This window comes from Chiloscyllium plagiosum, unplaced genomic scaffold (genome assembly GCF_037043375.1).
Source record: "Chiloscyllium plagiosum isolate Xiang-an unplaced genomic scaffold, Cpla_swu_hap1 HiC_scaffold_9, whole genome shotgun sequence".
Classification (NCBI taxonomy): Eukaryota; Metazoa; Chordata; class Chondrichthyes; order Orectolobiformes; family Hemiscylliidae; genus Chiloscyllium; species Chiloscyllium plagiosum.
This window is the reverse complement of record NW_028270147.1, coordinates 40223279-40238736: the sequence shown is the minus strand read 5'-3', so window position 1 is coordinate 40238736 and position 15458 is coordinate 40223279. Positions and strand designations below refer to the sequence as shown.

Here is a 15458-nt window from a genome sequence, read left to right as displayed (position 1 = left end):
TGTCAGCCTTTGCAGCAGAGATGCTTATACAGTTCTATTTCAGATCTCTGATGAGCATCAAAGATCAGCACCAGTAGTCACAGCACCAGTAGCTTCCTTCTCCTCAACAAACTATGGCTCCTTGGGGCAGACAAATTGGAAGTTTGAACAAGATCCACAAGATTCTGTTGTGATGTCTTTATTCTTCACCAGTTACGTCTTGCACATGCTTTTTCACCTCCTAGTAGGGTCAGTGAATGGCTCCTTGAGGCAAGAGATAAATAAAATGTCTTTAAAGTTTGAGCATCTTATCATAGTCACCCATGAAATATACTACCAAAGGCACAAGAATGGTCATTGTGCACATCACCAGATGCTGGAGATACTTACTGGTGCATAATGTAGGCATCCCCAGATTTATCTAGGTAACTGAAATGTATGTCCAGACTTTTCATGTTTTTCTGCATTGCACAATTTAGCACAGTAGGAAGGATTGGAACTATAGAAGGAGCAAACTGCATTTTTCGAGGAGGACGACAAGATGCAACAGAAAGAGCGGGAGAAGTCTGATGTATTGAGGCTACTTTTGGTTTCTTCCTTAGTTGCTAAGGATACCTGGGACCAGATGCTCCCTCTAACCTGTGTGGTCACACACTGGTTGGAGGTTCCATGCAATTCAATTGGCATGCTAACACATTGGCTTGCACTTCTGAAAACCGCTGTCATGCAGAGACCTTGGAATCTGAGCAGCAGAAAAAAGATAATTAGAAGGTTACTTGGGACAAACAAATTCAGGCACATTTAGCTAACTCGCACTCGTAAAGCCTGTCAACTATCTTAACTTGCAGAGGAGGAATGCAGCTCCAACAAATACCAAGAAGTTTCCCACCTTCCAGGACAAAGCAACCTTTTTCATTGGAACACTTTTGACCACCTTATAACTCTCACTCCCAGCAGTACAGGCATATAGCAACAACCGTACGTGCCATTTAAAAAAATAGGGATTGCAGCAACTTCCTTTGATTCCACCTTCTAATCCCTCTACCACTATCATCTCATAGAACAAGGGCAACAGGCACGTAAGAACACTACCACCTAGAAGATCCCTTAAGTTCGTGTCTCTTCATTGTTGCTAGATTAAAATCCTGGAAATACCCTCACTAGCATCACAGAGTGCACCTTCACACATGGACTGTAGCAGTTCAATATGTTGACTCACCACTATTGTCACAATGCCATCAGGTGTAGGCAATAAATGTTTGTCTTGCCATTGTTGTCCACATCTCAAACAGTTATAAAACAAATATGAGGCAGAGCGAACATTTGATATACCAATGCTGAATGAATTGTGCTTACTCACCTATTCCAATTCAAAGCAGTCTCATATCCCTCTCACTGACACAGCAAACAATGGGAAGGATAACAGACTACGGCATTTAATATATTGTTAAATAGCCAAGTGAAATCCTTGCGCTCCTACAAGTCATTTCTCTTCCTTTTCCTATTACTTCAAACTGGTGCTCCTACAGCAGCTTCAGTAGAGTTTGAAGCCTCTTGCTCATTCTCCTGCTGACTGTGGAGATGCTTATAGCCTTATGTTTTGAGTCCTCCAGGAGCCTGTCAAAGATTACTCAACTATACCTATAATGCAAGGTCAGACTGGACCAATAAAAATTGCACCAGGAGTCAGCTTGAGATACCTTGACTTAGGGCTAAATCAAAATAGGAAGACTCAGTGCACTTTCAGCAAAATTCCTACTTCCATATTTCTTTTCTCTGTCTTAATTCTCAGGACCCACCTACATTTTCTTGCTAATCAAGAGATGAACAGCGCTTCAGTAAAGTACTGAATGGCTAATGCAAGGTGGTTGTCCATTTTAAGTTGGTATAATGAGGGCAAAGGCCATCAGTCAAGGCCAGCATGAATGAAGGTGCCTGAAGCATTTGAAATTTCATTAATTTGGCTACTGCTTCAATGGATTTAGAAATCAATGCAAAGGCCTGTGACATCAGAGCATTTGTGGTAAGACTGAACCTTTCTGATTTATCTCCAAGTGTGTAAAATAGCTCTGAAAATGCTGTCATAACATCACAAATTTTCTGTTGATGTCACAGGACAGCCTTGTTCATCAATAATCAGAGGGTCAGCACCTGTCTCCTGCTGAACAAAACTTGGCATGTCTCCACTGAAAATCACCTATTGCTGTTCCATGCTTCAATACTTGGTCCCATTCACTTTTAATACATTAAATGCCACCCATTATTTAGAACTTATATGGAAGGTGAGGGGGTTCTTAGTTTTCTCATTATGAAATTATCTTTTTCCATTGTGCTAACACTAAATTAGCATGAGTGATTTATCTTATGTAGCTGTCCGATAGCTCATTCTATCAACAGGTAGCTAGGAGACCGATTCTTTCAACACCAAAGATTGTGTGTGAAATTCTGCTGATCTTCAGTCTAAGAGCCTACATAGCAGTCAAGATTGTGATGACTGATTGGGTACCTTTTTTTGTACGCTTTTTCTGCAAGGAAAGAAAGAAACATGTCATAAGTGTGAAAAACATTAATGTGTTGAGAGGATAGAAGGGCAACATTTGTGAAGGGTCACTGAGCTGGGGGTTAGTTTTTTTTTTCCTGTTTATTTTTATATTTTTTTTTCTGGTTATATTTATATTTTATTAAACAAATTACAGACAAACAGTTTACAAAAAACATTTACAGCTGTACATAAGAGACAGCAATGTTACAAGGGAGAGGAGCAGCAAAGCTAGGCCCCAAACCCTACCATTCAACCATTTTACAGGGAGATGAGGACAAACCTCAAATCCCAGTTCCACTTATGGCAAGACAGTGACAATGACATTTGTACATTAGACAATACTGTTACATACAAAGTGCAGACAATACAGACCCAGCAAGCCCCCATCCCTCCCACCTTCCGACCACTCTAAGGCAGCCCGCCCCTACCCACCTTCTGGTTACTGAGCTGGTTAGTTATGACACGGCAAAGAGTGTCATTGGAGGGTTGTCAAATTGGGATGTGAGCAGATGTCTTGATAAAAATGGTCACAAGTCACAACACCAGCATACAGTCCAACACATTTATTTGAAACCACAAGCTTTTGGAGCATTGCTTCTTCATCAGCTTGTGATTTCAAATAGACCTGTTGGATTATAACCTTGTGTCGTGTGACTTCTGACCTTGTCACTGCAGTCCACAGCAGCACTCCACGTTATTGATAAAAATGGACAGGTTCACCTGCAAGATGTGTTGATGTGAAGAATGTTGTGTCGGGTAAGTCCAGAGGTCAGATAGAAGGGATTTGCCAAGTTGAATCTGCCATGTCACTGACCTTTCAGAGCTGAAGAATTTAGTGCAAGACCATATGCAGGAACAGAACATTGTAGTCATTATTACTATTGATATCTTCTGTCACTCCTAGATCTGCGTTCGTGATTTCTGAGGCAGGCTACTTCATACTGTGTGCTGATTACAGAACATTCCTGCTGAGCCTGCAGCACAATGTCTAGTGATGTATCAGAGAACTCAGCGGCTGGTTAAAGATTTCCTCTATTGACATAGAACCAGCCAATTGACAGGTGTTATCTTGACAGTTGTAGAATTCTATATTGATCCTTCCAAGTCCAGTGAAGCTTTAAAAGGGTAAGGGAAGAAATCATCATGTCCATGCATCATAATCCATTGGGAAACTTGCGGAATATTAATATGTGGCATAATTAAAAGGCCTCTGAAAAGCTCACCACTCAAACTGTAATGATCCTGATGCACTGCTGGCCTTGCACAGTTGGAAGGAGGCTGGACAATAAAATATAGTCCAAAGTTTCACAACAAATTAATAGAGTTTAATACTGAACAAGCAATTGAAGTGTTAAAAGATAATTTAACTAATTTAGATTTACAAAAATCATTTAACCATATGTTTACTCTAATGTCATTTAAGTAAAAGACGGTGTGCTGACCACTTTACGACTTTAGATGCTCCAGGAAAACGACTGTCCTCACGCAGAATCTTTACACACATGCCTGAAAAACATTACACAATAATTCAAATGTGTAGAATTTTCAGGTGTGTGCAAAATAAAAATATAAAACCCAAATTTAATTAATCATACTTTTATTTACTGCATTCAAAAACCTTTTGAATTATTATGCTGTGAATAAATCTCAATAATTTATAGGAGCCAAGTAGCCATTATTGCAATGTAATCGATGACCTTAGCTACTATTGTAATCAGAAAAGGAGGAGAGCTTATGATGAAGAGCTTAAGTTTGAAGGGTTGATTCTCCTGCTTCTCAGATGCTACCTGATCTGCTGTGCTTTTCCAACGCCACACTTTTTGACTCTGATCTCCGGCATTTGCAGTCCTCACTTTCTCCTAGTCAAAAATGCAAGGCGAGTTAAAGAAGAAAGCATTCGAATGGAAGACAAAAATTTAGTCAAAGTAATTTCAAAGGAGGAACAGGCAGAGGAGAAACAGAGGTAATGGAGAACAAAGGGGCATGACACGAGAAGGCACAATAGTGAGATGAAAAGACCCCAAAATGTACAATAATTCATATTTGGAACAATAGAGAATTTTGAAAGATGTTGTAGAGTTGGGGAGAAAACATGTGAAGGGTCAAGGCCATCAAGAGTTTATTACACAAGGCTGAGAATTTTGAATTTGATGCATTCTGAGACCAGGAGTCAATGTAGTTTTGATGGAAAAGTGAACTTGATTCACATGAGCATTGTAAAAGTTGAGTCTTTATTGGTTTGTCCTTGATCTGCCATGATGTTAGTCATAGAAAACCGAGTGCAAACTTTTCAGATGTTCACTGGAATGAAATTAACATTTCTACACTCCGAGATGGCAGCAGATTAGGGCTCCTCTTTTCTTCCATTTAGGGTCATAAATTTGTACAGTACAGAAACAGACCCTTTGGTCCAACTCATCCATGCTGACAAGATATCCTAAGTTATGTAGTCCCATTTGCCAGCATTTGGTTGATATCTCTTGAAACCCTTCTTACTCATGTACTCACCCAAATGACTTTTAAATATTGTAATTGTACCAGCCTCCATCACTATTTCTCTTTTCTCATTTTTTTTCTTCTTTACCCTTACCACTTGTGAAGAGGTCATTTGTGGCAATGGCATCGGCAGCGAGCTTGGGTTCCCAGTGGCTTCTGCATTGACAAGGTTCACCCAGCGCCGATTCATGGCTGCTACAGCAGACGCGAGTTTGGTTCCCTGCAGCATCTGCATCCAGCGCAGATTCACTGAGGCAGTGGCAGAGGCGAGTTTGGGTCCAAAACGAGACCCAGTTGCAGTGGCAGTGGTTGCATTCCCAAGGTCCAGCAACAATGCATGGTGGTGGCAATGATGAAAGCAAGATGGTGCCCAAAGATTGGGGCTCTTGTTGTGGCGGTGCGGTGAGGGAACTTGTGGCAGGCTGCTCCAGGCTTATGACAGCACTTAACCCGAAGTGCTGTAAAGTTGAACTTTATTTTTCAAAGTTTGTGAAAAGATTTGTCGCTCGGGTGCTCGTTGTTATGGTTCTGGGAATTTGTGTTGCAGACGTTTCGTCCCCTGTCTAGGTGACATCCTCAGTGCTTGGGAGCCTCCTGTGAAGCGCTTCTGTGATCTTTCCTCTGGCATTTTTTATGGTTTGAATCTGCCGCTTCCGGTTGTCAGTTCCAGCTGTCCGTTGCAGTGGTCGGTATATTGGGTCCAGGTCGATGTGCTTATTGATTGAATCTGTGGATGAGTGCCATGCCTCTAGGAATTCCCTGGCTGTTCTCTGTTTGGCTTGTCCTATAATAGTAGTGTTGTCCCAAATCGAATTCATGTTGCTTGTCATCTGCGTGTGTGGCTACTAAGGATAGCTGGTCGTGTTGTTTCGTGGCTAGCTGGTGTTCATGGATGGGGATCGTTAGCGGTCTTCCTGTTTGTCCTATGTAGTGTTTTGTGCAGTCCTTGCGTGGGATTTTGTACACTACATTGGTTTTGCTCATGCTGGGTATCGGGTCCTTCGTTCTGGTGACTATTCAAAAGGGCCACAACACACTGCAGTACACCAGAACTGCAAAAAGAGGAAGAAGAACATCTATACAATGTATTCGCCAAAAACGGATACCCGCGCAATTTCATCAACAGATGCCTAAGGGAAAGACAACGGAACGAGGACATGCCGCAACCCAAAGAACTAGCCACACTACCATACATCAAGAGCATTTCTGAACTAACAGCCAGACTACTGCGACCACTAGGACTCATAACAGCACACAAACCAACAGCCACTCTCAGCCAACAACTCACCAGAACAAAGGACCCGATACCCAGCATGAGCAAAACCAATGTAGTGTACAAAATTCCATGCAAGGACTGCACAAAACACTACATAGGACAAACAGGAAGACAGCTAACGATCCGCATCCATGAACACGAACTAGCCACGAAACGACACAACCAGCTATCCTTAGGAGCCACACACGCGCAGATGACAAGCAACATGAATTCGACTGGGACACTACTATTATAGGACAAGCCAAACAGAGAACAGCCAGGGAATTCCTAGAGGCATGGCACTCATCCACAGATTCAAATCAATAAGCACATTGACCTGGACCCAATATACCGACCACTGCAACGGACAGCTGGAACTGACAACCGGAAGCGGCAGATTCAAACCACTACAAATGCCGGAGGAAAGATCACAGAAGCGCTTCACAGGAGGCTCCCAAACACTGAGGATGTCACCTAGACAGAGGACGAAATGTCTGCAACACAAATTCCCAGCTCGGCGAACAGAACCACAACATTGAACTTTATTTCTTTGATTTTCTGCTTTTATATTCTATGTTTTGGTTTACTTTTTGATGTTTTTAAATGACACCAGAGACTGGCATCCTTGTACAACATTTTTCACTATATTTTATAGCAAAATACATGTGACAATAAATAAAATAAAAAATACTCTATGTTCTGCAAATGCACGTACGAATAACCATAAAAGGTGTCTCAGGTAGAATATGCATTGGGAGGAAAATAGGAACAAAGAAATGGCACCCTTCTTTTGTCTTCAATGAATCAATTCTTTTGGGATCATTGGAAGCAGGGCAACGATAGAGTAGTCACATTATGGAGATGCCAATAAAGCAGCAATAAAGTAATGTAGATATTCTACAGGAAAATGTAACATGAATATCACAAATTAAATAGGACACATTATCTGAGCAATTTAATAGAATTTTACATTTATGCCGATTCATTGGCTTGAAATATATCCATTGGTAACTTTGTTAACACTATAAGCAAACAAGCAGTCAAGTAAACAAACTCTGTTGAATATTATTTTACTATTCACTATAACTTTAAGAAATATCTTTAATCCTGCAAGTAACTTTAGAGAACCTCTACTTTACTTTGATTTAGCAAGTTATATCTCCAAGTAACATTTGGAACATTTCTATTTTGGTTCCATGTTCTTTGAATCAACACCTTCAAATATGTCTTACATACTTAAGTGTTGTAGTCTATATAATTGGATCATTGCTTTGGTGTAACGTCTCAGGGTTAACAAAGTATTATTATAAATCAGGAATGTGTGTACCTTCTAAGTATCGTGTTCTATAGGCATCTTCAGGAAATATCCCACGTAGATATGTAATGCATGATACTCCCACAGCCATCATTCTCTTAATGAAAACAAGGGATTGGTGTTGTGTTGTTACATCATTTGGAAATATTGCATTCCACTAGAAGCACAAAAAAAGCATACATTAGTGGAAAAATACACCTTGCTATCAGCTTAATATTTACAAAAGCCCAGAAATTGTGTTCCCAGACAAAAAGAAAGTGGAAGAACCAGAAGTTGAAGCAAAATATGTCTCTATAGAGGTCCTTCTTTGTCAGACAACAATAATTCATTCCAGCTTAAGGGGTTTGAGGATGCTTCTTCTCCATTGCAAACTAGATTTAAACTTGAGGGCATTCCCAGTTTTCGAGGAGAAAGTGAGGACTGCAGATGCTGGAGATCAGAGCTGAAAATGTGTTGCTGGAAAAGCGCAGGTCAGGCAGCATCCAAGGAACAGGAGAATCGACGTTTCGGGCATAAGCCCTTCTTCAGGAATGAGGAAAGTGTGTCCAGCAGGCTCAGATAAAAGGTAGGGAGGAGGGACTTGGGGGAGGGGCGTTGGAAATGCGATAGGTGGAAGGAGGTCAAGGTGAGGGTGATAGGCCGGAGTGGGGTGGGGGCGGAGAGGTCAGGAAGAAGATTACAGGTTAGAAAGGCGGTGCTGAGTTCGAGGGATTTGACTGAGACAAGGTGAGGGGAGGGGAAATGAGGAAACTGGAGAAATCTGAGTTCATCCCTTGTGGTTGAAGGGTTCCTAGGCGGAAGATGAGGCGCTCTTCCTCCAACCGTCGTGTTGCTATGGTCTGGCGATAGAGGAGTCCAAGGGGGAGTTGAAGTGTTGAGCCACGGGGTGGTTGGGTTGGTTGGTCTGGGTGACCCAGAGGTGTTCTCTGAAACATTCCGCAAGTCGGCGGCCTGTCTCCCCAATATAGAGGAGGCCACATCGGGTGCAGCGGATGCAATAGATGATGTGTGTGGAGGTGCAGGTGAATTTGTGGCGGATATGGAAGTATCCCTTGGGGCCTTGGAGGGAAGTAAGGGGGGAGGTGTGAGCGCAAGTTTTGCATTTCTTGCGGTTGCAGGGGAAGGTGCCGGGAGTGGAGGTTGGGTTGGTGGGGGGTGTGGACCTGACGAGGGAGTCACGGAGGGAGTGGTCTTTTCGGAACGCTGATAGGGGAGGGCAGGGAAATATATCCCTGGTGGTGGGGTCCGTTTGGAGGTGGTGGAAATGACAACGGATGATACGCTGTACATGGAGGTTGGTGGGGTGGTAGGTGAGGACCAGTGGGGTTCTGTCCTGGTGGCGGTTGGAGGGGCGGGGCTCAAGGGCAGAGGAGCAGGAAGTGGAAGAGATGCGGTGGAGGGCATCGTCGACCATGTCTGGGGGGAAATTGCAGTCTTTGAAGAAGGAGGCCATCTGGGTTGTACGGTTTTGGAACTGGTCCTCCTGGGAGCAGATGCGGCGGAGACGAAGGAATTGGGAATAGGGGATGGCGTTTTTACAGGGGGCAGGGTGGGAGGAGGTGTAGTCTAGGTAGCTGTGGGAGTCGGTCGGTTTATAGTAAATGTCCGTGTTGATTCGGTCGCCCGAGATAGAAATGGAAAGGTCTAGGAAGGGGAGGGAGGAGTCTGAGATGGTCCAGGTGAATTTGAGGTCGGGGTGGAAGGTGTTGGTAAAGTGGATGAACTGTTCAACCTCCTTGTGGGAGCACGAGGCAGCGCCGATACAGTCATCGATATAGTGGAGGAAAAGGTGGGGGGCGGTGCCAGTGTAGCTGCGGAAGATGGACTGTTCCACATATCCTACGAAGAGGCAGGCATAGCTGGGGCCCACGCGGGTGCCCATGGCTACTCCTTTGGTTTGGAGGAAGTGGAAGGATTGGAAAGAGAAATTGTTCAGAGTGAGGACCAGTTCAGTCAGTCGAAGGAGGGCGTCAGTGGAAGGGTACTGGTTGGTACGGCGGGAAAGGAAGAAGCGGAGGGCTTTGAGTCCTTCGTGATGGGGGATGGAGGTGTACAGGGACTGGATGTCCATGGTGAAGATAAGGCGTTGGGGACCCGGGAAGCGAAAATCATGGAGGAGGTGGAGGGCATGGGTGGTGTCCCGCAAGTAGGTGGGGAGTTCTTGGACTAAGGGGGACAGGACCGTGTCAAGGTATGCAGAGATGAGTTCGGTGGGGCAGGAGCAGGCTGAGACAATGGGTCGGCCAGGGCAGTCAGGTTTGTGGATTTTGGGCAGGAGGTAGAAACGGGCAGTGCGGGGTTGTGGGAGATCCCCTGAGGTGATAAGGTTATGGATGGTCTGGGAGATGATGGTTTGGTGGTGGGAGGTGGCGTCATGGTCAAGGGGGCAGTAGGAGGTGGTGTCCGCGAGCTGGCGTTTAGCCTCAGCGGTGTAACGGTCGGATTTCCCCAGACATCCTGCTGGGTACATCACCATAAGGCTCAGGTGTAGTTTGCTGTTCTCGGCCACAGATGGGCACCAGTAAACTGCCACGAGTTGCCACTTGATTCAGGGCCAACATTTCTTTTTACAAATTGATCCTGCGGGATTTTGTGGCACAGTGGTAGTGTCCCTACTTCTGAGCTAGAAAGCTTGGGTTCAAGACTTAGCTGTTCTAGAAGTCTGTCATAACATGTCTGAACAGATTGATTAAAAATATCTACCAATTGATCCAGTTCTTGTTGACTGAGTTTGTAAGTATTCTGGCATGACATTCAAAGATTCCAAATGTTCTGCTGTCTGGGCAGTTCTATTGTGTTATTATTGGCACAGATATTCAACCTTTTGGAATCATAACAGGATTTACACCCCACAGCATTTGTAATGGTGTAATGCTATCAGTAGAATTTCTGTTCTTTGCATATCTATACCAATAATAGTAATAATAATAATAGAAATAATATCAATACATTTTAAAAACATTAAAAGTTGCATGCTTTTTAATCTGTGGTGTAAAACTCAGGAGAAAACACGAGGTCAATTCCTGGAATGGCGGGACTAAATTATGTTGAAAGATTGGAGCGACTGGGCTTATGTACCCTTGAGTTTAGAAGGCTGAGAGGGGATTTGATTGAGACGTATAAGATTATTAAAGGATTGGACACTCTGGAGGCAGGAAACATGTTTCCGCTGATGGGTGAGTCCCAAACCAGAGGACACAGCTTAAAAATAAAGGGTAGGCCATTTAGGACAGAGATGAAGAGAAACTTCTTCACCCAGAAAGTGGTGGGTGTGTGGAATGCTCTGCCCCAGAAGGCAGTGGAGGCCCAGTCTCTGAATTCGTTTAAGAAAGAGTTGGATAGAGCTCTCAAGGTTAGTGGAATCAAGGATTATGGAGATAAGGCAGGAACAGGATACTGATTGAGGATGATCAGCCATGATCATAATGAATGGTAGTGCAGGCTCGAAGGGCAGAATGGCCTACTCCTGCACCTATTGTCTATTGAAATTATACTATGCAAAGTTCCTTGCCAAACATTGAAGATCTCAATGACCAAGACTGTTTTGAAATTAAGAATTAGGTCTTAACAGAAGTCAGCACCACCTTTATTTGAACACATATTCTACATTATACAGCTTACCCTACAAATAATTGCTCAACTTATTTGCTATTTTAAGAGTCAAGGAAAATGGGGTTGTAGTAACATAGTACAAGTTCAAGTGTTCAGTTGTGTCAGTATCACAAGGCACAATTATGCCAAGTTTTATGAAGAGCATGTCTCCTCATAATTTGAATAAGTTCCACAGGGATAGCTTTTTCAAAGAGACTAGTCAACAGCACATTTGCAGGAAATTCAAAATGGAGTAGCATCAGCCGTGAAAGGCTGATGTCCACCACAGGAAAGCAACTTGTTTTAGCAAAGAAACACATACTTGTTAGTCACAATGGCAAAACTGAAACATATGACCAAGACCATAAGACATATGAGCAGAATTAGGCCATTCAGCCCATCGAGTCAGCTCCATCTTTCAATTATGGCTAATATATTTCTCAACCCCATTCTTCTGCGTTCTCCCAGTAACCTTTGATCCCCTAAACAATTAAGAACCTATCTGAACCTTAAATATGCTCAATGACTTGGCTTCCATAGCCTGCCATGACAATGAGTTTCACAGATTAATGACTCTCTGGTTGTAGAAATTCCTTCTCATCTCAGTTCCAAAAGGTAATTCCTTCACTCTGAGTTATTGCCCTAGTCTTTCCTACTAGTGGAAACATCTTCACCATGTCCACTCTATCCTGGCCTCTCAGCATTCTGTAAGTTTCAGTTAGATGCCCCCTCAGCCTTCTAAACTCCACTGAGTACAGACCCAGAGTCCTCGATTGTTCCTCAAACGACAAGCCCTTCATCCCTGGGATTATTCTTGTAAACCTCCTCTGGACTCCCTCCATTCCCAGTACATCCTTCTTAAGAATTGGGGCTGTAAACACTCAATATTCCAAATGTGATCTGATCAGAGCCTTACACAGCCTCAACAGTACATCCTAACCCTCTCAAAACGAGTGCTAACATTTCATTTGGCAGTTAGGAAGGCAAATGCACTTACATGTTAATGTTAAGAGAACCTTGAATTAGGACTCCCATTTCCCTTTGTGTTTCAGATTTCCAAAGCATTTCCTTGTTTAGAAGAAAGTATGCTTCTGTTCTTCTTACCAAAGTACATAACCTCACACTTTCCTACATTGAATTCCATCTGCCACTTCTTTGCCCACTCTCCTCGCTTGTCCAATACTTCTCCAGCCTCCCTGCTTCAACACCACCTGTGCCTCATCTGCAAACTTTGTGTTCGTGCTATTAATTCCTTCATCCAGATTGTTAACATATAACATGAATAGTTCTGGTCCCAACACAGACCTCTAGCTACCAATGCCACTCTGAAAAGTACTTCTTGATCCATACTCTCTGTATTCTGCCAATCCTCTATTCATGCCAGCACTTTGCCCCTAATATTTTGGGCTATTATCTTATTAAGCAGCCTCTTGTATTGCACCTTGTCAAAGGCGTTCTGGAAGTCCAAATATATCATGTCCACTAGCTCCCCTTTGTCTGACCTGCTCATTAACTCCTCAAAAGAATTTTAACATATTTGTCATGCATGACATACCCTTGACAAAGCCATGTTGATTCTGCCCTATTTTACCATGCACTTCCAAGTACTCCACGATCTCATCCTTAATAATGGACTGTAAAATCTTAAAGAAAAAAAGGCTGAAAATACTCAAATCTGGATGTTGAAATAGAAACAGAATTCACGTTTGAGTTGGATATGACTCTTCTTCAGAAGTCCTTTAACTGAATGTGAAATTAGGAGAGCGGAGCTTAGCAATGATTGACAGAGATAGCAGACAATCAAAAAGAATCCAGTTAATTCATTTTTATGCTTCAGTTTGATTTAAAGTGGAAAAAAAAGGTAAAATGCCAAACATTTTCAGATAGAAAAGTACATACAAATAAGATATATTTATATTGACAGATGGATTAGGCACACATGTATGCCTAAATATAAGAAATTAACAGTTTTCTTTCCACTAAAATGGCAATGAAATAAACTATTTCTGATATACACAATGTAATTTACAATTTAATTGAATGTCTAGAATATCTAGTAATAAACTATGCAGTAATACTTGTTTAGTCTGAATACAAAATTACCCCAGATACTTGTTTCTCAGAGGTCCGCATTTGTTGTGCTGTTGCCATGGAAACAGGAAAAGAGTTTGCTGTTGTTTCCAATGAAGTATAATCCTATGGTAGAAAGACATAGCATAGATTGAAAGACAGAATTCAAAATAAATGTGAAACATAAAATCTTGGAACAGTAACTGATCCAACATGAGCACAGTGAGATCTGCTGTATCATTTATACACTTTAAAGTTGTATTTACAGTATAAAGTATTTTGAATTATGTATAAATTACAATATGGATAGAGACCATTTGGTTTAACAGTCTGTGTTGGTGTTTAACCTCAACAACATTCCTAATCCCATTTCATCTTCAGTTTAATCTTTTCAACCAAGAAAGTAACTTGTCATTAATTGCTGACGGTTTCCACTGTTCTATCCTTTTGGACTAAATCTTATATCTAAGCTGTACTGAATATCACATGTATTCAAATACACAAATTATTCTTGTTTAAAATGTTAATGCATCAGGCAGCATTAATTCTCGAGAATGTGTATTTGGTTCCACAGCTTGAATTATGCCATGGCTACCAGAAATAGACAATGCATTCTGAGCATGGTCTACTTAGAGTCATAGACATGTACAGCATGGAAACAGACCCTTTGGTCCAACCCATCCATGCCGACCAGATACCCAACCCACCTGCCAGCACCCGGGCCATATCCTTCCAAACCCTTTCTATTCATATACCCATCCAAATGCTTTTTAAATGTAGCAATTGTACTAGCCTCCAACACTTCCTCTGGCAGCTCATTCCATTCACAGACCAAACTCAGCATGAAAACGTTGCCCCTTAGGTCTCTTTTACATCTTTCCCCTCTCACCCTAAACCTATGTCCTCTAATTCTGGACTCCCCCAGCACAGGGAAAAGACTTTGTCTATTTATCCTATCAACGCCCCTCATAATTTTGTAAACCTCGATAAGGTCACCTCTCAGTCTCCGACGCTCTAGGGAAAACAGCCCCAGCCTGTTCAGCCTCTCCCTATAGCTCAAATCCTCCAACTCTGGCAACATCCTTGTAAATCTTTTCTGAACTCTTTCAAGTTTCACAATATCTTTACAATAGGAAGAAGACCAGAATTGCATGCAATTCAAAGTTTGTGAGAAGATTTGTAGCTCGGGTGCTCGTTGCTGTGGTTCTGTTCGCTGAGCTGGAAGTTTTTGTTGCAAACGTTTCGTCCCCTGTCTCGGTGATATCCTCAGTGCTTGGGAGCCTCCTGTGAAGCGCTTCTGTGGTGTTTCCTCTGGCATTTATAGTGGCCTGTCCCTGCTGGAAGCAGGAAACACCACAGAAGCGCTTCACAGGAGGCTCCCAAGCACTGAGGATGTCACCTAGACAGGGGACGAAACGTTTGCAACAAAAACTTCCAGCTCGGCGAACAGAACTACAGCATTGCATGCAATATTCCAACAGTGGCCTAACCAATGTCCTGTACAGCCGCAACATGACCTCCCAACTCCTGTACTCAGTACTCTGACCAATAAAGGAAAGCATACCAAACATCTTCTTCACTATCCTATCTACCTGTGACTCTACTTTCAAAGAGCTATGAAGCTGTACACACTCGTCCAGGACCTTACCATTAAGTATATAAGTCCTGCTAATATTTGCTTTCCCAAAATGCAGCACCTCGCATTTATCTGAATTAAACTCCATCTGCAACTTCTCAGCCCACTGGCCCATCTGATCAAGATCCTGTTGTAATCTGAGGTAACCTTCTTCACTGTCTACTACACCTCCAATTTTGGTGTCATCTGCAAACTTACTAACTACATCTCTTATGCTCACATCCAAATCATTTATATAAATGATGAAAAGTAGTAGACCCAGCACCGATCCTTGTGGCACTCCACTACTCACAGGCCTCCAGTCTGCAAAACAACCCTCTACTACCACCCTCCGTCTTCTACCTTTGAGCCAGTTCTGCATCCAAATGGCTAGTTCTCCCTATATTCCGTGAGATCTAACCTTGCTAATCAGTCTCCCATGGGGAACCTTGTCGAAAGCCTTACTTAAGTCCATATAGATACTTGAATGTATCATTGTTACTGGCAGTCCTTTTAATCTCCATAATCACTTTAGGATGTAAATCTCTGATGCAGAACCTTCAAAATATTGAAAATATACTTTAGGTGCACTGCG

General features: G+C 42.5%; 1 protein-coding gene across 1 annotated transcript in view; it reads right to left on the bottom strand.

Annotated features, from left to right (window-relative positions):
* zte38 (zebrafish testis-expressed 38) overlaps window positions 1–15458 on the bottom strand; it is a 60494-nt gene that overhangs the window by 36145 nt on the left and 8891 nt on the right. The window contains exons 2-4 of the mRNA XM_043699090.2: window positions 13282–13374; window positions 7600–7744; window positions 3964–4027 (exon numbers count right to left, since the gene is read on the bottom strand). Coding sequence (XP_043555025.1) covers window positions 3964–4027; window positions 7600–7744; window positions 13282–13329 — 257 coding nt within the window. The 5' untranslated portion in view covers window positions 13330–13374. The remainder of the gene's footprint in view (window positions 1–3963; window positions 4028–7599; window positions 7745–13281; window positions 13375–15458) is intronic.